At 42.9% G+C, this 25,734-nt stretch overlaps 1 protein-coding gene and 1 non-coding gene across 2 annotated transcripts in view; one reads left to right on the forward strand and one right to left on the reverse strand.

The window, feature by feature from the left end:
• Nucleotides 1-1,584: 1,584 nt before the first annotated feature.
• Nucleotides 1,585-1,657, reverse strand: TRNAK-UUU. The gene has a single exon. It is a non-coding gene; the product is annotated as a tRNA-Lys (tRNA).
• A 21,052-nt stretch (nt 1,658-22,709) lies between these two features.
• LAMA4 (laminin subunit alpha 4) overlaps nt 22,710-25,734 on the forward strand; it is a 134,629-nt gene continuing 131,604 nt past the window's right edge. The window contains exon 1 of the mRNA XM_034765838.1: nt 22,710-23,270. Within this exon, the coding sequence (XP_034621729.1) occupies nt 23,070-23,270 (201 nt within the window). The 5' untranslated portion in view covers nt 22,710-23,069. The remainder of the gene's footprint in view (nt 23,271-25,734) is intronic.

Consider the following 25,734-nt stretch of genomic DNA (forward strand, 5'->3'; position numbering starts at 1 on the left):
CTTATTTTAGATACAAGTGGCTCTCTGTCACTCTCTGCAATTCTAGATGCAAGTCTAGGTAATGGTACCATATGTCTCTGAGATACTATTACTGAATGATCATATCCTACAGCTAATGCTGTATTACAATATAATTTGTCATAATTGATATTTTCTTAGTTTAAATAGATTTGTTTTTTTCATTCCTTTCCCTTTTAACATTCTGGAGTTAAATGAGTAGGTTTACTATCTTTTTTTACAGTAAGGTGCAGTCAGAACATAGGACTATTCAATTGGGATTATGTATTACAGAAGAATGGACTATTATGATGAGTTTAGTTCACAGTAACTCAAGCTAGTGTGCATTGAAAATGCCTGTGTACACATGACACAACCCCTTAAAGTGCACTAACTCCCTCTTTGCTGTGAATTCTGTACTCCACTTTCAAAATGGAGTACATTTACTGTGAATTGAGTTAGTGAGGACTATTGTTAATGTGCACACAATAGTTCTGCACATTACGCTGGCTGTTCTCCAATTGCTGTCCCACACTGTTGTGTGGGCATCCATGACCAACCTGTCTGATTAACTCTGTGACTTCCACTATTCTGGGGTCCAGTTGACCAGATAACCCCTTCCCCACTTAAAAACTGGCATAAGGCCAGGCTCAAGTATGTCAGCATTACATGATGCCTCTTGCAGCCACTTGGAGCCATGGTGACATTCTTGATCTCTTCACTATCTGGGGAGACAGCAATGATCAGCAAACTCTTGTGACCAATCATCACAATAAGAAACCTCTTGAGAACATTGCTAAGCACATAGCTGAGAAGGATCGTGGATGGGAAGCTGATCAGTTCCATATAAAGAGCTTAGGAACATATGCAAAAAAACCAGGGATGCCAGAAACAAATTAGGTGATGCCTATGTGATCTGTCCATTTTACGAGGAGCTGGACAGAATTTTTTTGCCTGTGTGCACCACAGAACCCAATGGCCTTGTGGACAGTGGCGCCCCTCCCTCTGCAGAGGAGACTGAGGATGACCACAATTCATTAGAGGAAAATGATTTCTGTCCGTACAGTCAGGATCACTTCTGAATTCAAGAACCTGAGAGTGACTGTGTAGGAAGCCAGCCCAGTCTCAGCCTGGGACACAGGAGGAAGACCCTCTTAAGGGGTCATCAGCATGTAAGTATCTATCTTTATAATTGATATTTATTACACAGTACAGGTATGCTAACTTCTGTACCAGGCACCCAATGGCTGCTGCCATTTTGGGCAGATGTGAGCTTGCATCCTTTCTGAGCCACCAGACCCCATCTCCCTCACTCAGCCAGTTCTTGTTTGTCCCCCTTTATTCTATCCTCTGAAACACATTTTCAAAATGGCAGCAGGGCTGGGTAACCTGCTTCTATGTCATAGACTATCAGGGTTTGAAGGGACCTCAGGAGGTCATCTAGTCCAACCCCCTGTTCAAAGCAGGACCAATCCCCAAATGGCCCCCTCAAGAATTGAACTCACAACCCTGGGTTTAGCAGGCCAATGCTCAAACCACTGAGCTATCCTCCCTCCCCCCAAACACAGCAGGAAAGGATCTGTTCTCCATCTGCCCAGGGACTTGAACCCTGGGCCTTCAGATTAAAAGTCTGATGCTCTACCAACTGAGCTAGCCAGGCTCACATGCTGAAGTCCTGACCATCAACTGTTTACAAACCCATGCCATGGGGGGCACATACCCATCTACTAATTTCCTTTCCCTTCCTGCATATCTCCTGCCTGGCAAACACCACCACTCTAACCCCATTCACATTGCTCATATCGTGTGTGTTTGTAGGATTGGAGCCTAAGGTACTACTTAAGGTGACTAATGGTATCAGAGACTGTTGAAAGAACAGACTACTTCTGTTCTTGCTAGGCTTTGGTGAAACTCCTAGCTTTCACTTCAGGGAGCTATGGTGGCAAACTAACACTCTTCTGCTTAATTTTGTGAATTATGACCAACCTGTAAACATATGAAGTGCTGCCATGTTTTGCAAATTTGCTATCACTCGATGCTGAAATTTCATACGCTTGCAAATTGTACAAATGTAACTTGCATTTTACAAAATGTTACTTACCCACAGCACTTGAGGAATAAACCAAGTCTATATTGCATTACCAAGAGACAAATGTAAGAATGCTTGACAAGTGGAAAGTTGAGCCTATTGTTAATTATGTAAAAACGGACTAGCTTCATTGTTACCTCTTTGTCCTTTCACCGGTTCCTTTTCTGTTTCTTTTGGTCACAAATCTAGATTGCAGACTCTTTGGAGCAGACACTGTCTTTTCTGCTTGCAGAGGCGATGTGTGTGGGGGCATTCAGTGTCATGTGCCTCCCAAGATTTTTTTAATTGTCCCTGCAACCCAGACATGATGGGTGGCCTGCTGAGGTAACTCAGGGGGTGGAGGTAGGGCTCCCTCCCTGAGCCCTGCTGTGCAGGGTTGGCCCGAAAGAGCCCCACTGTACAGAGCTGGCCTGAGCACCTGGCATCGCCAGCCCGAGTCTCCCGTCATCACCACTCACCCCCGAACGTTCCTGCTTGCCCCTCAAGGGTACAACCCACAGTTTGAAAATGTCTGTGGGGCAGTCACCTGCCCCCTCAGAACCTTTAAATTGTGCATGCCCCTCCAATCAACAGTGTCTGCTTGTTTCTAAAGTGGCTAGCACAATGGGACCTCTAGACACTGCTGCACTGAACAACTATCACCATTGTCCTCCAAAGTGATGGCACCATTTGGTAACACATAGGCTGCAATTTAAATGCTTCTCTTTGGGGATAACCACATGACTATCTCTTCTACTAGTCCTGAGAGATCCAGAAGTGGCAGGCAGACTTCAGTGCTCACTGCAAAGCACCTGCATACACTGCAAAGGTAAATAAATGAACCCACTCATCAACTGCTAGTGAATGGATTTTCACAGTAAAGACTACCTTTGTTTAAGAGAGAGAAATATAGCTATTACCTCTGCTGGCCCTGTTTGGAATGGGGAGGAAAGGGACCCATTTACTGTAGCTGCTGTTACACTTCCCTGCCATTGCCACACCTGTCCCTATTGCTCCTGCCTCTGCTATAACTACAGAAATATCAGTCCCTTGCTGTGCTCTAGTACTTCTGCTTCTTTAAAAACAAAGGGCACATATGGGTTTTGATCACAGGGGGGATCTCCCCTGCCCTGTGTCTTTGTGTGAGTGGCTGCTTCCTAGGCACTACCATCATCCAGCCTATTTTCCTGTGACCCCATGGCTGGCTCTCCACAGGAGTTGGGCTCTATGTAGGATTAAGAAGCAAGTCTGTGGGTGAGGGAGAGGAAGGGAACAGCCTGGAAGTCTGTTCTTCCCCCCACCCTCAATCTTCACCTGGGCTTCTTCTGCAGGGAGTCACAGTGCTCTACTGGGAAACAGAGAGGGGGGGTTGAAGGATGAGCTTGGTATAGCCTGAAAGCTTGTCTCTCTCACCAACAGACATTGGTCTAATATAAAATATTACCCCGTCCCTGTAGCAATGGCCAGAGGCAGCCCTGATTGGCTTCATTCGAACTGTGCTGAGGGGTCCTCAAACTAAGGCAGAGGCACAAGGCTTCTGTGTGGCGAGTCCTTGCCTCCTGGCATTCATGGGGCTTGATGATGGAATGTTGGCTTATTTTCTGGGGAAGGGACAACACCTCCCATCCTGAAATTATTAAAGGGAAATTCATGGAGTTTTCTATTTACCATAAGTGCTTATATGGACCCCATCACTGTAGTATCTGAGCACCTCAAACTGTTTAAGGTATTTATCCTCACCCCACCTGTGTGAGGAAGGGAATAGCTATTCTCTCCATTACCCATGGGGAACTGATGCACATAGAGACTAAGTGACTTGCCAAAAATCACACAGGAAGTCTGTAGCAGAGTCCTGGGCTTGGGCCCTAACCACTCAATCATTATTCTCCTTTAGTCCCCTTACTCCCCCTCCCATATATTTTTCTCAAGAAGGATTGACCTAGGTCTTCATGGGAAAAGAGTGGTTAGTGTGGGGGGAAAGTAACGTTTCTCTCTGCCTCTTGTTTTTCCTCTTTATTATTTTCCATCATCCTTCTTTGATTTCCCACCGGAAAGAATAAAACTGCTAACATCCTCTCATCTCCTCCTTCCAAATCCCCATAAGGGAAAGAAAATGAATAGACAAACTACAGCTGGTGATGGTCACATACCATAATATGCAATAGCAACTCTAAGCAAACAATAAAAACCTTACGAGACCAAGTGCCCGCATTGCATGAATCACAACATTCTCTCAGTTCCCTGCAGCTTTGATCCCATGTGGTGTGTGGAACTGGGAAGCACAACATACTATATCTCATTAATAGACTGTTGATGCAATAAGTACCCTTTTGTAGGCTTAATAAGAAACTACAAAATGAAGGAAAAACATGAATAATAGCAAATTTCATAATAGCATCCCGCAGAGCTTGTCTTCCACGATGCTTGCATTAGTTCTCCTTGTGACTGAACACTGCTGCTGATTATTTTATTATTAATATTATGGTAACACTTAGAGGTTCCAACCAAAATCAGTGCCTCATAGTGCTAGGCAATGTACATGGAAGGTCTGGCTACACTGCTGTGTAAGCCCAGGGTTTGAACTCAGGCTCAAGCCTAACCCCCCTGTCTATCTACATACAAATTGTACAAACCTAAAGCTTGGACTCCAGTGTCCTAGAATTCCAGGGGGGGGGAGAATATGAGCTTGAGTCAAGCTGGGACCCAGTATTCAAGTCCTATTGCTTTTCAGTGAAGACATAGCCTGACTGGACTTGTGCTCTGGGAGTCTGTCAAAAGTATTCCACAATCCAATGGGCTGACTTTCGTTGTCCTATGGACAGTCAAGTTTTTCCACATTGCACCACAAACAAGGGGCCAGAGCAGCCACATTTGGGGAGGGCTCCAGGCAGTCTGGGATGTGGGGGGGTTAGGATCAGGCCTACATAACACAATGTAGGTGCTGAAGCCCAAGGTTAGGACCCCGGTTTCAAGAATTCCTAACCTGGGGTTACAGATGAGTGGAGATGCTCAAGCCCTATGTTAACAAACCCACGATCTGCCAACTTGAGTTCTACTAACCCTGGGCTTACATTGCAGTGTAGACATATCTATACATACTAAGAGTAAGTCCCTGCCTTGGAGAGCTTACAGTCTCAGTAGACATGACTGACAAAGCAAGTAGTTTGTAACTTTCCCAAGGTCACACAGGAAGTCTGTGACAAAGCCAGGATCTGAACTCAGATTACCGGAGTACCACACCACTGACTTAACCACAAGGTCATCCTTCCAACTTGGTATGACTCAGACTGGAGAACATTGTGGACTATTTGGCTAGAGCCTCTGGATGAGAGTAGCCTGATACATAGCCAAGTTTTTACATATACTAGCACCAATTCAGCAATTTGTTCTAGCATGCTAATTGCCCTGTATGCTGGGGTGAAGTATAAGCTAAAAAATATCTGGAACTAAGCCACCAGTTCCCAGAATTAGGACTGGGCCCACAGACAAGGTGACGGGGAGAGGGTTGAATAGACAAAGGTCTATAATGCAGGGGAGATGTACAGGTATCATTCGTGCCTGTATGCGTGGTACATGTCACACTACTTGATACTTGTAGATTGATGTCTAGCAGGCTTTGTACCAAGATTTTATTATATATCAGTATTGATTTTTATGACCTGCATGCTCTGCTAGAAGTCATCAGCTGATAGGTATTCTTGGCCAAAGAGGAAAAAGTAAACCAACATGAAAAGAGGATGCGTGCCACCCTCAAAACTACATCCACGGGTGTGGGACTGCTACACTGGAGGCAGCTCCAGGATAAGGCATGACTACTCTGTACCTCGGAGGAACACTCTGCACCCCCATGTTCATCCTTATAATATGATTGCGTGATATCCAATGCAAAGTTTGTCATGTCGGGTGTCTTCAGAATGCTCATGATGCACTGAGCATTGTTGTTATAGTAATGTTATAGGTTGTAATTTCATGTATATAGTTATGAGGCTGAAAATGTGTCCTAATGGCTTAAAATAAACCCAGGCAAAACTCTCCAGGAGCAGAGGGGCAGTTCACAGCTCATCAGGGCATGTATGAGACAAACCCAGCCCTGCCTCACAGGAACAAAAGACACTGGTCTAGGCACCAACAAAGGATCTGTTGGACTTTTGAGTGAGTTACCCCCCCTTCCTTTGGTCAGTTTGGGACTATGATGAGGTAATGCTCACCTGACTCGGAAGGGGGGACAAAGCCAAGAGGGAAGAAAGAATATGATAAAAAGGAGAGACTTTGCCATGCTCTCTCTCTTCCACCTCCATCTATAGACAACACCACCAAGTGACTGAAGCGTTGATCAAAGGGGAGAGCCTGGCTGAAGGGCAACCAGCCAGCCTGTGGTGAGAAGCATTTAAGTTCGTAAGGGCACTGAAAGTGCTAAGATCAGCTTAGAATGTGTTTTGCTTTTATTACATTTGACCAAATCTGACTTGTTGTGCTTTGACTTATAATCACTTAAAATCTATCTTTTGTAGTTAATAAATTTATTTATTCTACCTGAAGCAGTGTGTTTGGTTTGAAGCATATCAGAGACTCCCCTTGGGATAAAAATCCTGGTACATATCAATTTCTTTGTTAAATTGACGAACTCATATAAGCTTGCACAGTCCAAGCAATGGCTGACCACGAGTGCCCACTCACATAGCTGGGAGCAGCTTACATGCTACAGCTGGGATCAGCAACCTTTGGCAAGCGACCTGTCAGGGAAATCCACTGGCAAGCCAGGACAGTTTGTTTACCTGCAGCATCCGCAGGTTCAGCCGATCGCGGCTCTCACTGGCCGTGGTTCACCGTTCCAAGCCAATGGGGGCTGGGGGAAGTGGCGTGGGCTGAGGGATGTGCTGAAATCACTAGTTTGGCAAAGTTCAATTATAAATTCCAGTACAAAACATCACCATCACCATTTTAAAATAGCAATAGCTCCAGTGTTGCTGACTAATTTTTCAGTCTTATAGCTTCTCGGAAGCTTTTTTCATTCCCCCTGCAGATGTTTAAGGTTGGTTTATACAGAGATAACTGCATACCGTCAATGTTAAATATATTTTAATCTCTTTCAGGGAAAATAGGCATTCTTTCAATGAGTGTACCATGTCACTGTCTCAAGCATATGCTTCTGCTGAGGGAATTCCGTGCCACTGCGCTCAAGTTGAAGTCATCTCCCGTGAAGACTTTTTTTCTCCTCAGAAAATACATTCTGCCAGAGAGATTGCACCTTTTACCCACCAGGGGTTACTGTGGCAACAGAACAGAGCAGAGAGCAGTAGTTCCCAGACAGGAGCAGCCCCAGCTGTGGATAGGGAAGAGAAGAGGCTGCCTTCCTCATAGCGCCCTGCTTGGGGGGCCAGGTCAGGAGGTAGGGGAGGGGGGGGGGGGACAGACAGCGTGAGGCACGTGGGTGTCACAGATTGGGGTTCAGAAGGGCTAGTGGGTGGGATAGACTATGGCAGGGGCTGAATGGGAGTGGGGGTGCAGGGGTACATGGGGACAGGGAGGAGGGGGTAGCTGAGTGGGGGTATAGGAACACATGGAGATGGGGGGGATAGGAGTGCAAGGCCACATGGGTGAGGGGGGGCGGAGTGGGGGTGTAGGGATCTGCATGGGGGAGGATCCCTAGCAATCCTTCCTCCCTTTCCCGCTCACAAAAAACCTGTTCCATACTTTTCCCACCCATACCCAACCACCCTCCAAGTTCACACCCCTGGCTCCTTCCCTGCAATTACTTCCCTCTCCCTCAGCTCCTCCGTTACCCCTTACTCCACAAAGCATGTGCACTGCTTCTGAGGGGCGGGGAAATACATTTCTGTATTATACTTTAAATGAATGACTGAAAGTTCAGTATTAATATGTCTAGGAAGGAATCTATTTGTCAAAAAACATTTCCTGAATCTTTTTTGTTGTCTGTGTTGTTACAGACATACTTGCTGAAAAGTATTTTGAAATAAATTACCAAAATAATTGAAACTGGTGTGATTATATTGTGTTATTTTAACAAATAAAATATGCAGAATTTTAGAATATTGTGCACAGAATTTTTATTTTTTTGGTGCAGCATTCCCCCCAAAATAATATGCCAGCTGGATCTGTAAGGTACAGTACATGAACAGATGTCATTTGGCTGAGTATGTCAGCTGCTAGGAGGTGAGGGTGTGTGAAAGTGAGAGAGAATATTTTTGGTTGGTAGAACAGAGAGACAGATGTTACTCCAATATGAGTGAATAAAGATTTTATAAATTATTATTTATATAGCACCAAAAAATGTATTAGACAGACAAATAAGAGCAGGTCCTTGTAACAAGGAGCTTGCCGTCTAAATGAATCACTCCAAAGAAGAGCTATCCTAAACTGAGTTGTAAGAATAGTGCATACACAACTGTTCATCACCAAACATTCCTGTCCTATCTCCAAGAAGCTTCAGGGATGAATGGAAATTACGTCAGATGGCCCCTTTACAGCCTAAGACCTCACCTACAGAGTCCCAAAGACTCAACCAAAATAACACCTTTTCGCAAAGACCAAGCATGGAAAGATTCTGCCCAAAAGCTGAATGTTACAGAAAGTTGGGTGTGTGAAAGAGGAGGTCACAATGGAAATCATTTTGCAGCATTAACTCTGGCCCTTTCTAACAATGAAAACAGTAGGCAGCTACTGAGGCAAAATAATATCTATACTCGGTCCCACGCCCTACTTTTTACATGAACAGAAGAGGTATCTTCTCACACGCACTCAGAAGAAATGCTCAAACCTGTTTCATCAAATTGTAAAAAGCTTTGAGTTTGTCTTGCTATAAAACATCAGCCCAATATTCAAATGTCCTATAAAATAGCTGTAGAATTGTTGGGTCCCAAAGCCCACAAAAATTGCTGCCATTCCATGCCTGTGTATAAAATAAATAGCTAAGGAAATGCTTCTCAGATGCGTTCTGCATTTCACTCTAATTACTGTGGAGCATTTCTATGTCAATATCAATCTTTGCCCATTAGAGGCAGAAAGAGCCAGACTGGAATTAACACACTGCCTGTATTGAGGATGGTGCAAAACTGCACCATACGGAGTTCATGAATGATTGTGCCTTAGGATGCACAATGCCTTCCAGAGCTCCCTGGCATTCAGGGGATCTCTGTGATTGGCTCAGCATGTTTCCCTTCCCACCTCCAAACAGTGAGGACAGCAGCTACATTGATTTGGGCTGTAGTAGTGCAAGGTGGGGTGAAATCTTTGTATTCTGTGTGCAGAGAGTGTGATTGTGGCTGGTCCCCACCCTGCAGTAGTAACAAAGGGATGTCTCTCAGGGCTAGTCTACACTGGCAATGTTAAAGTGCTGCAAGGGTGTAGCTCCCAGCGCCGGTGCACTGTCTATACTGGCGCTTTACAGCAATGAAACTTGCTGCGCTCAGGGGCATGTTTTTTCACATCTCTGAGTGAGAAAGTTGCAGCGCTGTAAAGTGCCAGTGTAGACAAGCCCTCAGTCTCCAGACAATGATCAAGATACTCAGCTGGTGTAAATCAGCATAGCTCCACTGGCTTCAATGAAGCTATGCCAATTCCCACCAGTACTTATGTATAGGTTTCATTATGCCTGTTTTTGCGCTGAATGCGTGGCAGCCTGGGTTTCATGAAACACCTACATTCCCTAGGTTCTTCTGATGCCCTGGTTACGATAGCAGAGAGAAACAACAAATGAGACTATCACTGCGGTAAAAATGGGTCTAAATTCCAGGGCGTGACATGTTACCCTTTAAAATGCCTGACCAAAAAGATAGGAAAACATTTCAGTGATTATGGCAAGTGGAGAATTCAGGCCTTGAAAGAGACATTGTCCTTACAGACGTGTGAAATTACTTTCAAGTACACATTACATCCAGGGCATTTTCATGTGTTGACTGTTTCTCTCTCTCTCTCTCTCTCACACACACATACACACACACACACACACACACTCTCCATTCCACAGGAATGAAGCAGTAGTGCTGGTGAAAGAAAGAAAGTGAGCTCATTTGGGTGGAGGGAAGAAAAGATATAATCCCACACCCAGACATACTGTAAGTCTAATATACTGTATAAGAAAAACAGCTGCCAACCACTTTGAGCCTGAACAAACTGCTGTGTCTCATTCTGGGTTGGGTTCTGGACTGGATTAACGCAGGGGTGAAAATCTGAGTGGAGCCAGTAACAGTCCTTTGCAAAGTCTGTTCTTATTTTTTTTTCTACAATCACAATTTTTTGCCTTTAGTCTGATTTTTCTTTAGCTCTCAATAGCGAGCAGCTACTATCTCACAACTCTGGCTCTTCCTCTTTTCCGTTTGCACTGCCGTTTCCAAAGGATTTCCAAAGGTCAGGGTTATATGCATTTGTCTTGAGCATGCAAGAGTTTTCTACTCAAATAAAAATAAATGCACACATCTGATCAATGGGCCTGATCTTGCCCGCAGTGACATAAATGACAAAACGCCTATTAGAGAGACAAAGTCAACTCCCATTGACTTCCTTGGAAATGGGATCAGAACCGATATCTATTCTGTTGCCCTATAATCTCCTGGTACATCTTTAAATGTTCTAGGGGATCTTTAAAAAAAGACATTAAGAAAGAAATAGAAGCACGGGGACCATAAGAAAAGAACAATAGTGAATATTTGGGCCTTTCCTGTATGGTATTGTAGCCCATTGTACTGATATGGAACCTTGTCACACAAGTAGACATTTGAGTTGGAAGGTTATTGAAGACCAAATGTTTCACAGTGTATCACAATCATGCTAAATCCTAGTGTGCTGATGTACTGTACTATGAAATTTAAGAGAAAGGTCTTCAAAAAAAATTTTGTCTTACCAAGTGTCATTGTATTGTGGTTCAGACTGCAGTGGTAAATATATGTGGACAGTTCTAGAGATTTTAAAGGCCTCTCCCAACATTATTTATTATACTTGTTGGCTTTTCTTACTTACTGCATGTAAGGTATATTTCTTTGTTTCTGATTTTAATCCAAGTTGCACTTGTGATCTGCGAGCATAAGTTTATGCACACACACATAAGTAAACTAAGGAAATGTATTCTAGACAAAATTACTATAAGGTAGATGCACAACTGGTTGAAAAAACTGTACTCAAAGAGTAGGTGTCAATGGCTCACTGTCAAATTTGGGTGGACGTATCTAATGGGGTCCTGCAGGGGTCTGTCCTAGGTCCGATACTAATCAATATTTTTACTAATGACTTGGAAGATGGAGTGGACAGTATGCTTATAAAATGTGCGGATGATACCAACCTGGCAGGGGTCACTAGCACTTTAGAGGATAGGATTAGAATTCAGAATTTTTTTCCAGGATTGTCAGCTCCTCCTTCCTACCTGAGCAGTGATGAGCGCTTTTAATTTATCATAACATTCATGAAACTTGTATTGGGTGGCTAATGCCCAGTTCTTAGCTCCTTCTGTGAACACATTCAGCTGAAGTGGAAGTTAATTACAATGGGTCAGAATGGTAAAACCCTACTCATATTGGTGATGATTAATGTCATTAAAGATATATATTTGATAGTGCCTAAAAGCTACGAGGTTGGGCTGCATTGTACTAGGTGATGTGCAAACATATAACAAATGGCAGTCCTGTCCCAAATTGCTCAGTCTAAGAGATTAAGTTCATGTCTGATATATCAGAAAAGGATGAGCCAATGAAGAGACTTACAGACTACTCCTGGGGGAATTCTGTGCCAAAAAAACAAAAATTCTGTGCATGGTATTCCAAAATTCTGCAAAATTCTGCATATTTTATTTGTCAAAATAACACGATATAATCACACGAGTTTCAATTATTTTGGTAATTTATTTCAAAATACCTGTCAGAAAGTATGTCTGTAACAATAAAGACAACAACAAAGATTCAGGAGATATTTTTGGACGAATAGATTCCTTACCAGACATATTAATACAGATCGGTGGGTAATAATTCATTTAAATTTCAATACAGAAATGTATTTCACCCACCCTTCAGAAGCAGTGCAAAGGCTTAGGGGAGTCAGGGGTAATGGAGGAGCTGAGGGAGAAGGGAGTAATTGCTGGGAAGGAGCCTGGGTGTGAACTTGGAGGGTTGTTGGATATGGGTGGGAAAGTATGGATCAAGTTTTTTTTGGGGGGGGGGGGGGGGGAAAGAATTGCTAGGGAGCCTCCCCCATGCAGACCCTGGCTGACCCCTAGCTTCTCTCGTTCAGTCAGGCACATCTGCCCCTGTTCTCATGTGTCCCTTCACCCCCCTGTCCCCATATCTTTCAGCACCTCCACTCAGCCACCTCTCCTCCCACTTCCCTATGTGTTCCTGCACCCCCACTCAGCTACCCACCTCCCCCTCCCCATGTGGCCCTGAACATCCATTTTCATTCAGCCCCTGTCCCTTTCTTTCCTCCCAACTATGCCTTCTGAACCCCAGTTTGTGACCCCCATCAGCTCCATCTGTCCCACGCTGCCCCCCCCCCATCCCATGCCTCACAGGCAGGGTGCTATGAGGAAGGCAACCTTTTCTCTTCCCTATCCACAACTGGGGCTGCTCCCACCTGGAAGAGGCTGCTCTCTATTCTGGCACCACAGCAGCCTCTGATGGGTGAAAGGTGAAACTGCAGCACCTCCATGGCAGAATGTATTTTCTGTGAAGGAAAAAAATTCTTCACAGAAGTTGAATTCTGCGCATGCAATGCGGCACAGCATTCCCCCAGGAATAAAAGACAGGGGTGACATAATCAGCTCAATGAGCCAAGTGGGTGATCTTATCAGCCATGTTTTGAATATATTTGAGGGAGGCAAGATGGCAGGTATCAAGTCCAGCGGGGAGGAGGCCACTGCAATCAAGCTGTGAGATGATCAGGGCTTAGACAAAATTTTTGGGAGTGTGGGCAGAGAAGAAAGGTCAGATCTTGGAGATGTTGTGCAGGAGGAAGCAGCAAAATGTAGATGCTTCTTGGATGTACAGGTCTAAGGAGAGAGCCAAGTGACAGATACAGCCAAGATTACAGGTGTAAGTGACAGGAGGATGCTTGTGTTGTCCAGCATGGTAGAGAAGGAGGGGAAGGGGAGTGAGAAGGGAAGGGTTTAGGGAAAGGATCCCAAGATTGGTTTTGACTATTTTAAGTTTCAGTTGATGGCCTGACATCCACAAGAAGATGTCAGAAAGACAGGCCAAGATTTTAGTTTGGATGAAAGGAGATGAATCAGCATAGATGGTAGTCAAAGACGTGTTTGCAGTATAATCACCCAGAGATGGAGTGTAAAGGGAAAAGAGGAGGGCGCTGAGGACAGAGTCCTGAGGACCCTCACCAAAAGAGAAAGAGAGAAGGAGGAAAAAGAGGAAAATCCATGGAATGAGACAATGAAGCAGTGATCTGAGAGGTAAGAGGGTGGAGTCTCAAAAGCCCAGAGATTACAGGATTTCAAGAAGTGGAGTAGTATGGTCAACACTGTTAAAGATAACTGACAAGTCAAGAAGGGTGAGGCTGGAGTATCAGCCCTGAAATTTGGCCAGAAAGAGATTAGAGACCTTGATGACAACCACAAGTAGGAGTAACTACTTACCAATATCAGGAGGAGTTCCCAAATTGAGAATATGCAACATCGGGCCCATAGTACTTTTTTTAAAAAGTCTTTCTGCAAAACCAGCAAAAAGGGCAAATTTCTCTCATTTAACTTCATGGGATTTACAGAACAACTAATCCTTTCATGCAACTCCAATGCTAATAAGAGAGTCTTTCCAATGCAATCTAGTGTGATGGCTGCTATGGATACTGCAAATGTGCCACCACAGAATCTGCTGTGAACACTCAGCTATTACACAGAAAAAATTGTAAAAGTCCACAGTGTGATCGAAATCAAGCATTCCACTTACCCTAACAAGCTCTGGAGTGTAGAAACTCCACAGTGAAAGACTGTCACAGCAGGAAAGGATATAAATCCATCCCCGGTCATTTTGTGCTTATCAACTAGGTAACAACGAATGTAGAATATAGGACTAGAAAGAAAACTTTTGCAGCTCTAGCTAAGAATAATCCTTAATGATGAGGTGTGAGAAACTTTCTATAGCTAACAGTGATTTACTGAATTTGGAAACTAGTGGTAACCACTAAAAAAAAAGGAGTTGATTGTCTTAGAAACCACAGTGGGATTTGAGTCAAGATTTTAAGAGGGTTTATTGTTGTCACAGCACTGTGAGTTTTGACATGACACTATTTTCAACCATTAAATTGGTGGCAAGCAAGAATGTATTAACTGCTCTGGTTCATGCAGCATGTGCTGGAGTTAATAAAGTGAGACTAGCTGGTGAACGCTTCATTTGGATCCCCCATTTGCCCCAGAACACAAGGCAATGCTATAAACCCCCAGGATATATTATAGCTACAGCATGCATCCATTTACCAAGGCTTACAACATTAGATGAATTTCTGACAATATACTTCAAAACAGTATACAGTTTTAAAAGCTTTAATATGCATGCAGTTAAGCCACTCATCTTAACTGGTGAACTGATTTTTTCAGTAAAGAATTTTCTGTCAGGCTATTGGTCCTTGCAGCATCTTTTTCCTCCCAAGCTTTAGATTGAAATTTGTGCCTCACTCCACAGAGTCTGAGGAAAATGAGCTTTGTGTGGAGACTGAATGGGGGAGCTGGGGATGGAATCCACCACTCAACCTATGAGCAAACAATGGGGCTGCTATTCCAGCCACTGAGCTTAACTCTATTATGGAGCTGGAAGAGTGACTCAATAATTAAGGTGAGAAAACACTTTCTGTTCAAAGCTCAGTTTTTGATAGATCCCCCCCACCTTAACATTTCCCTCAAAAGCTCTGTTGAAATTTCCTATGCTTAGTCCTAGGTCAGAGGGGATGTTTTGTTTTGCTTTGTTTTGTTTTTTACATTAAGTAAGTCCTACAAGCCATTTCAGAGATTCTCTTCAGAAAGATTAGGCAATACGCCCCATTCATCTTCCCAATGTAGGGTATGTCTACATTACAAATTAAGGCTAGCATATCCACACTACTTTAATGCAGCTCAGCAGTTTTCAAACTGTGGGTCAGGACCCCAAAGTGGCAATGGGACTTGGGCTTTGCCTGACCCCACCTGAGCTCACGTGGGCTCAGGTTTCAGGGCCGCCGAGGTCATGTAGTAATTTTTGTTCTCAGAAGGGGGTCATGATGCGATGAAGTTTGAGAACCCCTGATTCTAGCTAGTGTGGGTAACAGTAATAGACAAGTCATGGAGGCATGGGCTTTTGCATTCTTGAGAGGCTTGTACTGCCACCGTGTCTTCACTGCTCCTTACCCACGCTAGCTAGAGTAAAGCTAGCATGGGTCTGGCTACCCATGATACAATCACACCTTGTTGAATGTACCCACCGCATATGCACCCCACGTGGTCCAATAAAGGCTGGATGCAAAATCCATCCTTTAAACTTAACATGTCAAGACTCACTTTGACGTGACTACCAATTTTCTCCTCCCCACAAATTCTCGAAGATATATGCTTAGGTTAGTCAAACCAGCATTTAGGGTTTGATCCAAAGTCGACTGAAGTCAATAGAAAAATCCCCTTGGATATCTAAAACAACCTTCAAAATCTCTAAATGTCAGGTATCTAAGAGTCAGATTTTCCAAAGGAGACTGAATCTGAAAGTCAGAATATAGGGGGGCAGGAAAGAGGCACAATCTGGCCTCAGAGCAACAGCTTGTAATTTTTAGCACCAGTAAACCATGAATTGGCATCTAAGGAGGGTAGTTGTCTTAGTCAAGAGATTCTTACAGAGATTTCATTATGTTTGCTATTTATCATCAAATCATTCCATTTGAGCCCTACACTTTACTATTGCTTAGGAAATTAGCTCCCCGGGCTACCTAGTTAAGTTTAGGTATCTCATTAAAAGTGAAATAGTTTTTCAACTTCAGATAATACACCTCTACCTCGATATAATGCTGTCCTCGGGAGCCAAAAAATCTAACCGCGTTATATCGAACTTGCTTTGATCCGCTGGAGTGCGCAACCCTGCCCCTCTGGAGCACTGCTTTACCGCATTATATCCGAATTAGCGTTATATCGGGTCGCGTTATATAGGGGTAGAAGTGTATTTGCCTAAGATGTGAGAGAAGGTAATTGTGTCAAAAATGGCTACCTGCAGTTGTATACATGGCTTGTATACTTATTGCAGGTGCCTAGCAGGGATAGTCTATTCTATTCAGGATATTATACTGTGCCCATCCACATGGTATTGAGGGCATTCAGATACCTAACATGTTAGTAAAGAAGATGGACAGAGCAGCACAGATTCTAGCACAGCTGTGAAAGTGAACATCTAACAGTTGAAGACTGGCTTAATCTGGAACTATCTAACTGCATTGCTAACAGCTTGCTAAGGAGAGGGTTACAGCGGCATGTCTGTTCATGCAGTTCAGGCTCTAAATCAGCCAATGTTCAGCATATATACACACTTAGATGGCTCTTCTATTTCTGTCCATTCACCTTGCTATAGCTATCTGCTGGTGTGTAGTTTAGTGCCTGCTCCCTGGTGCTGCTGCTGATGCCTCCTCGTCTCTGATCACTCTATTTTAACTAAAGACACAATTACCCACTCAGTGTAATGTATGCATGTGTTACTCCATTAGAGTAAAAATGAACTGCTGATGTACTATGGATGCCTTTGTAATAAAACTTCCCCTGGTGCAAGGTCTCTCAGTAGCTGGAATCCCAAGGGCATTATTCTTTTTCTTCAATTCCAAGCAAACCCGGGTAACACTTATGCAGTTCGTTAGACAGCAAGATGTACTGTGGAGCAGCCTAACAGATGAATTTTGTAGCTGTTGTTGTCAGCATTTCCTGTCAGCAAGATGTGGGCCAGCTGCTCAGCCAGCCCTGCTGCCACCAGACAAGCAAAATCAGCCCCCATCAGTACGGTGCCTTCTGTCAAATGCAGGTGCTGTAATTTTATATTGATTTTTAATGTTTACAAACATGCAAAGTAAAAAAATTGTATCTACACCTGCAAAAGTGACTTTCAATCACCTCTGCTGTTAAGACAGGCTGTAAAAATTCTACAGATCAGTGTGAGACTGAGACTGTTTTATGGGATTAATGGTCTTAGTTTCAGACAATTATTTTCAGCTCATTATGAAAAATGAAAAGCATTTAATTAAGGTGCAAACTAAGGTACTGTTACATTCATTTGTAGTTGACATTAAATATCAACAATAAAAGGAAAATAATAATAAACATGATTTAAAAAACTAATTAACTCGCTTAGTTCACTGCCTTTTTTGCTTAGAAAGCTTCCATTATTCTGATGGCTTTGATTAAGCCCTTTAGAAAAGGCCCGGAAAACTCCAGCTGTCTATCATAATCTATGAGCTCAACTAATTTCATCATACTAGCCTGTGACCTTCATCAGGTAAACAAAACTGTATGAGCATTCATTTGGTGCCTACTTACTTGACATTAACAAATTAAGCTGTCAGAGATAGAAATGTCATAGCATAGTCCAAATATACTCCTTTGCTTTGCTTACTGGGCCTTTCAGGGGAAGCAGTCTGAGTTTTCAAGACCAATAAGCTAAGACAGAATGAGTTCACAGTCCTCTCCACATATGCAAATACAAAACAATACTAAAAAGAATATCAAGGGTTCAACAACCCCACAGGACAAGAAAATTCAGTTCAGATTCCATGGTGATGGACATAAGAATCTAGATGGATAGAAATGTATGAGACAAATATGCTGCCCCATGTCCCTGGTATTCCATACTGAAAGGCTTATGGTCCAAAGGCACTTCAGACGAACATTTCTGTTTTCTACTGCAGCATAGCAGCTAATGCACTTTAGGCCAGCTCTTGCATACTTCTAAATGCTGCTTTAATCACTGCTGTCAAAAAGCAGCCTTAAACCTCCTTCAGCTGATGATTCCTCCTAACTAAGGGAGTTCTACAGTAGCCTGTCCTACACTGCCACCTCTCCCAGCCATGATTCATAAAGAGACATTGGGACAAATGGGACATAGTCAGCGCATCCTTGCATCAAGCAATCCCTGACTTCCAAAATGTCCTTGGATGCCATGGGCAGGTGGCATGACATAGGCTATTCTACTGATGGTCTGATGCACTATGGCAATTCCTATGTTACTACTGAACAGCCTTTCAAACCTAGTGACTTTCAATCACTACTGACATGGATCAGGTGTTTCAAATGAATGACCCAGTAGTAAATGATTCTGTATCTCATTTCCAATTCCCCCAGAACAATGCTTTTAACACAAAAGACACCATCAACCACATTATTCTTGCTATTTCCTACCCCATTACACACTTGAAGCAGAGACCTTGAAAAATCTCACCCAATAAGCAACTTTCTCTTTTTATTTTCAGTAATAAAAAAGCATGACATGTTCACCAGGCTCATGAGGCCAGGGTATGTTTAATTGAACTCAAAGAGTTTTACAGAGGGAATAAATTAGAGCAACACAATATAACAAGAAAGAAAAAAGCCATTGCAAGATTAGTTGAAGGCAGTCCAGGATAAGCCAGATGGGTCTGATGCCGGTAATTAACAATACAAAGGATGAGAGATGTCAAGGCTGAAGCACGGGGATGTGGGAAATGCATGTACACGTGCTTGCTTGGTTCCTCACTGCTTTATGAGCACAAATACCCCAACTATTGCTCTCCCCTTCAGGGGGGAGCGTGCTCTTTACAGCACCCAACTGGATTGTTCTAAGTCACTAATCCCAGGATCTGCCTCACTGAACCCAAATCCAATGGTAAGGAGGAGAATGCAAATGGGTGAAAAGGAGAGAGATGATAATGGAGAAAAATGAGAAGAAATGACATTATTTCCTAATTGCATCTTGGGGTCTATTCTATAGCCCATCTTAAGTTTAGCTGAGGAGATCATAAGTCTTGTACTGCCCCCATAAAACACACGGCATTTTTTAAAAAAATCTTATTTCATCACAACACAGCTTTAATTCAAAACCATGGATTGACGTCAGGGTTTTATGTATAATTTCTGTTACTTCGATTTCAGCATCTACATTTTTTTTTTTGGCAGGGATACTGTTAAATGGGAAATATTGCCAGTCAATACACTTAACAGAATTTTTTTAGTAAAGTACTTCTAATTGCAATTTCTTTAATGGTGTATGTGCAGTTAATTCAATAGAGAAAGTATACAACATGGTTAACTTATAGTAAAATTATATATGTAGATAGACTTGCTTTTGAGGCTCATCAATTTGTGTCATTAATGTGAACATATGTAAATGTCATATTCCTTTTCCAAAAGGGCTGGCTTAGTGTTCAATACTTTGAGATTTATTTATTTTAGGTCAGAGTTAAAGCTGTTGTATTGTGGTGAAATATATTTCTTTATGCTTCATAAGAATAATTTGTTTATTGGAGGAGTAGTTCTAAGAGTGATGATATCTTTATTTGATTCCTGGCCTTTCTAGATTCAGGGGCCAAGATTTTCAAAAGTGATTAGTATGGCCTCAGTTTTTGGGTAGCCAGCTTAAGACACTAAAGGAGTCCCTGTTTTCAGAAAGTCCTGAGCACCCATCTTTTTCCTTACAGGATTTTGATTTGGTGATGGATACCTCGCTCTTATATAGCATTTTTCCTCAGTAGATCTCAAAGCATTTTAGAAGGAAGTGAGTGTCCTTATTTCCATTTTACAAATGACAAAATGATGTGATAAGTAACTACATTGCTTTCACTTAGCAGCCTTTACTAGTTTTGGAAATGGAGTTTTCTGATTTTTTGGAAATGTCCCAGATGTTTAACATTATTATATTGCAGTAGTTGCCAAGGTCCCACTTTGCTAGGCATTATGCATGCATATAATAAATAATAGTCCCTGACAAAGGACTTATAATATAAGCAGCTTCCATGTTTTCTCTAGTGTAGGTAAATGAAGACAGGGGGGTTTAATTGTCAATAAATGAGCTGGCTAGGCTATTTAAATAAAAGGACGGAGCAGCACTAAGCATGCTAATTGGGGCTCTGCTGGAGCTATTCTTCATTCAGTGTACCTATGCCAAGACCATCACATTCTCTATGTAATTAAGACTACAATCCTGCAAACACTTAAGCATTTAACTCTATAGGACCACTCATGTGCTGAAAGTTACTCACATAGATGTTTGCAGGATCAAGGCCCAAATTAGTCAGGCATGCAAGTACAACACAACATACCATCACACTCCTCTCTCGCTCTCTTTTCTACAATGCCCATCACCATAGTATCTAAGCACTTCCCAGGAAAATTAAGGGCTGTTAGCCATCCTGTCTCACAAGCAAAATACAAGGGACTAAAAACTGTGTGCTGCACCTTTCAGGAGACACAGCACAGAAGATACTATTCAGGTGGGAGGAAGACAAAGCTGCTAAGCTGGACCCAAGCAAACAATGTGTGTTTCAATACAGCCAGATGCAAATCTGTATGTTCAGGAAGAGAGAACGTAAGCTAAACTTAAACATGGTGGGACTGTATCCTGAGAAGCAGTGACTCTGAAAAAGATTTGGGGATGGGGTGGTGGATAGTCAACTGAACATAAGCTCCCAGTGTGACACTGTGGCCAAAAGGGCTAATGCGAACCTTGGATGTATAAAGAGGGGAATTTTGAGTGTGGATAAGGATTTTACCTCTGTATTTGGCACTGGTATGAACACCACTGGAATGTTGTGTCCAGTTCCAGTGCCCACAATTCAAGAAGGAGGGTGATAAATTGGAAAGAGTTCAGAGAAAGCCACAAGAACAATTAAAGGCTTAGAAAACATACCTTATATCGATAGACTCAAGTAGCATAATCTCTTTAGCTTATCAAAGAGAAGGTTAAGGGATGACTTGGTCAGTTTATAAGTACCTACATGAGAAAGAGAAATGTTATCGAGGGCTTTGCAATCTAGCAGACAAGATTATAGCAATCCAATGGCTGGAAGCTGAAGCTAGACACATTCAGATTAGAAATAAGGCACAAATTTGTAACAGTCAGGGTAATTAACCATTGGAACAATTTACGACGGAGGTGGATTCGCCATATCTGACAACTTTTAAATCAAGATTGCATGATTTCCTACAAGTTCAAATAGGAATTTATTCAAGGAAGTTCTATGGACTGTGTTATCATCATAATTGATGAGTCTATGAAAGGTAGCTTAAAGCCACCTTTGTGCTGCCTGGATTCTGCCTGCTCTTGGGCGGGGGAGGGGAGGAGAGCTATCTTCCCCCATGGCTGCTGCACAGCTGAGAACAGCTGTAGTGCTTTGTGCTGCAACCACTCTCACTTCCAATGTGCCTGCAAAAGTCCCCAAATCCCAAAAGCATTTGAAATCACCCACATCTTTATTGAAAGCGCCCTTAGTTGATCATATTTAAAGTAATTTACAAGGGGAGGCAAGAATCTGCTTTCAGGTTGAAGCCTGATAAGTCAATTTCAGTCTGAGGTGATTAGGACAGCTGTGTTATAAACCATTGAAGAACAGGGTGTATAATGGTGTGACATACTGGGGTACAGTTCAGACCAATGGGGGACTGTGGCACCCCTGCTCTGCAACCTTGGGTGCCTTACAATGCCTTGCTGAAGTAGCTCCCACCTGGGCCTCTCACAAACAGTCTTCCAGAATGCAAGCCGTACCCTGAGTGTCTGTGTGTAACTGCGGCCTGCCAGCTACACCCTGGCTTTCACCAGCCTTGGTTATACTGCAGAGTGACCCCAACATACCCGCAGTTCTGGATCTTCCCCCAGCAATGTATATCCTGTACTGCCCAGCCCTCTCCTGAACAATACAAATATATTAAGTCCAATATTCCTTTATGGAACCCAGTATGTCACAAATGGATTCAGCACTGACCCTTAAGTGAGGGGGTGCACAGTGATATAATTATATCTGGACTTTGTCCAAAAATCTTGGAAAGGTTACTAAGTCTGACATAGTCCTCATGAGAGTATAGTCAGAAAACAAGAGGTCAGCTGTGGATGTGCTTTCATACACTGAAAGCCTTGTTTCTGGGGCCTCACAAAGCATCTCTTGAAAAGGAAAACAAGATGCTCTTTGTAAATAAAAGTTCATGCATTTGAGTAATGAAGTCGTTTTCCAAAACTGCAGTGAATGATATTCTTTTGCACAAGCAGACATGAAAATGGGAGGTGAGGCTCATGAAAAAGGGGGGTTTTCAATTAAGCATATTAGACTGTACTGTTTCAATAAGATCTATATCTTCCATTCGCTCACACAAACATGAAATCTTGATCAATAGAAAAGCCACCTAGCCCGTATTAACACTTGGGACATTCTGAATCTTGATCCCCCTGCCCATGCTCCCCCTCCTAAATAGGGGCCTCTAAAGTTTTTAATAAATCTGGCACCTTTCTGTCTTTGGCTGAATAAACTAGAGGTGCTAAAAAAAATAATCATGAGAGTTGATTTCTTATTCTGGAGCAGCCAGATTATGTCCAGACTGGGAGGTGGGGAGGGAGAGTAAAGGTCCGACCTCAGTTTCTGAATGGCAAAGTTTGAGTGGGAGGATCCCAAATCTAAAGGTAAAAAGGAATGATGTGAACATATGAAGGAAGCCAGAGCCCTGAATACAGACTCAGTCTGTATCCTGACAGAGTGGAGATAAGGTGGCTGGGGAGCTAGTGGTGCTTTCCTGGAATACAATCTGTGTTTGACACTCTCTGTTTAAGCACTGCCCATCTGCATGTTATTCAGCTGAAGCCTCTAGGGAAAAAGAGGAGCCACAGGCACAGACTGCGAGCGAGGGAGGAAGCAAAAGAGCTTTTCTTTTTTAAATAAGGATCTGGTTAGACTGCCTTGAAGTGCCACATCTGGAAACTGAAAGCTGAGAGAAAGTTAAAATATCTGAGGCACTACTACACGAAGGGGGGTGGGGGCTGATTGCAGAAGTGGGTAAACAATTACTAAGAAGCTAGAAGACCACTACTGGATGTAAGGGGAGGAAATGGCTTTGATCTCAGCCTGGCCCCTTGTTTTTCCTATATTATTCTTCTTGGGATGTTTCTTCTCCAGCGCTGCCTCAAGCAAGGGCAGCGTTTTTCATTTTGACATTGAAGGTAGCTCAGCGGTCAGCAATCAAGAATCCGCTGTTATCAGAGGGCAGCAGCAGCCAGTTGCTACTGGAAGTTGGGTGCCTTTTGCTGAGGTACAGTAACTCCATTCTATCTCTAGAGTCTGAGCTTTCTCCTTTCATGTGCTTGTGGTGAAATTCCCATCTGGATAAAGTTAGTTTAATCATTTGAACCGTCGAGTGATACTGTAGAGTTTTGTGGGGGGATTTTGGACATTGCATTTCAGGCTAAAAGAGACATTTCAGACTTCAAAATAGACACATGCCCTGCCTGCTTTGAATAAACAGCTGTACTATAAAGTGGTACTAGCTTAGCACGTCTCTGACTTTCCTGCCAGCATAACTAAATAGGCCTGTCCAAACAGAGTTATTTTACAAGGGTTAATTGTCACAACAATAGTCACCGGATCTTTAAATTCACTTGGATTTCCAGAAAGTGTTTGCCAAAAAAAAATCTACCATATTACAGAAGTTTTGCTTTTGTCTCTTACATGAAATCCAGCTCTGGAAATGGAGGTTCCTTTTATGGTTAGAGTAAGGTTAATAAATCAAAGGGTATTTAGGAAACTGCCTGCAGAGAAAACACCTGCATAGATTTCAAACATTACAGAAAGTTTGATAGTAGGACTAATGACAGAAGAAATCAGGACGATCCTAAAGTTACTTTGTTGTGGTAAATTTTCTTGCAATCTTTGCTTCTTGAAGCTACTTTAGACTTCTGATTTCAGTAAGGCTGCATCCGAACTGAACTATTTAAAAAAAACTAAGAAGAAAATAAATGACTTCAAGGCACACTAGAGACAGATCAATGTCTCGTGTGTGGGAGATACAAAGTAGGAGGCAAATTAAGTCACCTAAGGTCATGGGAAGGGAAAGAGTAATTGCTCTAGCATAACATCAGAAAATGAGAGAGAAAATGAAAAAGGAGAGATAAGCACAGCTGTGTTGATATCACAGTTATGACACTGATATCTTATGTCATGAAACTAAATGTTTTTAGTATGCTTTGATTACTAATGATAATAACCATGAAAGTAAATGTACAGTAACCTGGAAAAAAATCTTCTGGGACAATAGGGCTTCAGTATAAGGCCAAATTTGATTACGCAAACCTCACCCACATTATTGTGCTTCCAAACAGCTGAGGAATCTCAGGAAAGGCCTGCCCACTCCACTACTTCTCTGGGGCGAAACGTGACCTATGTGAGAAAGTTTTGAACCTAAAGTTCGCCCAGCTTAATATGTAGGCAGTGGGGAGCTCGCCTGGGCTTGGATACATTCCATAATGTGGGAAGTACATCTCTTCTCCACAGGCTTGGAATTAGCCACTGAGAAACAGTATCTCCACCTGTTGCTTACAAAATGGAAAGTCCCTGAATGAATGCTTGATTTAAGAGACAAATGGGTTTTGTAACTGAGTTTCACAGGATAACGGGCATAAGCTTTTAACAGATAATCACACTGAATGACTCCACAAAGCCAGACTGCGTGTGCTTCGTTTAACCTATTGGACTTTACACCAGGAAAGTGCTGAATGATAGTTTGCACATGGCTTAGGAAAGACATTCTCCCCCACCCCCATTCATGGATGAAGATATTGGAAAGGTGTCATTTGTTCTATTTTATTTTATCTTTTAAATAGTTAATATTTGCACTAAGGGCCTGATTCATTGAAGCCAATGGGAGTCTTTCCACTCACTTCTGTGGACACTAGATCTAGTGTCCAATGGTGCAGAGGGCCCTACTTGCAGAACCACTGAGGCTCCATCGTGAGGAATGGCAGCTGGGTTTCAGCCCCTACGTTATGGAGGTACATGCCCTGTGTGCTTCAGAGCCCAGCTGCATGGCAACTCCCTGAGTGGCCATGTACAGACATTCTTTAGGGGCAGGGCAGGTAGATCTGCTGCTGCATGGATCCACTGCCCAGTGACCCCATGTTAGATTTGGTTGCTAGGGCTGGGAAGACTACTCCAGTCCTGAGAATGGAGTAGAGGTCATAGAGCAGCTCTCTTTCTCTCTGTAGCCTGATTGGGGAAGACTCCTCCCTCAAGCCCTCAGAGATTTCCCCAGCACTAGCCCAACCATTCAGGTTGGGCCTTGGGAACAGGATTTCTCCCTAAGTGTGCATTTTAAAACTAGCCGTTTTGTGAGCTTGAGTTCTTTATCCACAGATCGGTGTGAACCGCAGTAGAGACTCTTTTACACAGCCCTGCTTGAGTCTACTCCTTAGTCTAAACATTGGCTCAGGCCTATAACTCCCCCAAGCAGACAGAGGCTGTTAGTCATGCTGAACAGTGCTGAATTATATAGCGAGTGGGTTTGTGAGGTAGAGTTAAAGAACCACAGAATCATTGTACGTAATGCATCCTGGTAGACTATGGTGCCAGTGAAGGTCTGTACTTAACCGCAAAGCAAACAAACCACAATATAGCCAGAATATAGGTCTAAACCACAATGAATGCATGACATTTCATCATGTGGTGTTAATACTATGCAGAGTTTGCCCTGCAAAGCATTCTTATTTAGATAATGCACTGGC

Source organism: Trachemys scripta, chromosome 3 (assembly GCF_013100865.1).
Source record: "Trachemys scripta elegans isolate TJP31775 chromosome 3, CAS_Tse_1.0, whole genome shotgun sequence".
Taxonomy (NCBI): domain Eukaryota; kingdom Metazoa; phylum Chordata; order Testudines; family Emydidae; genus Trachemys; species Trachemys scripta.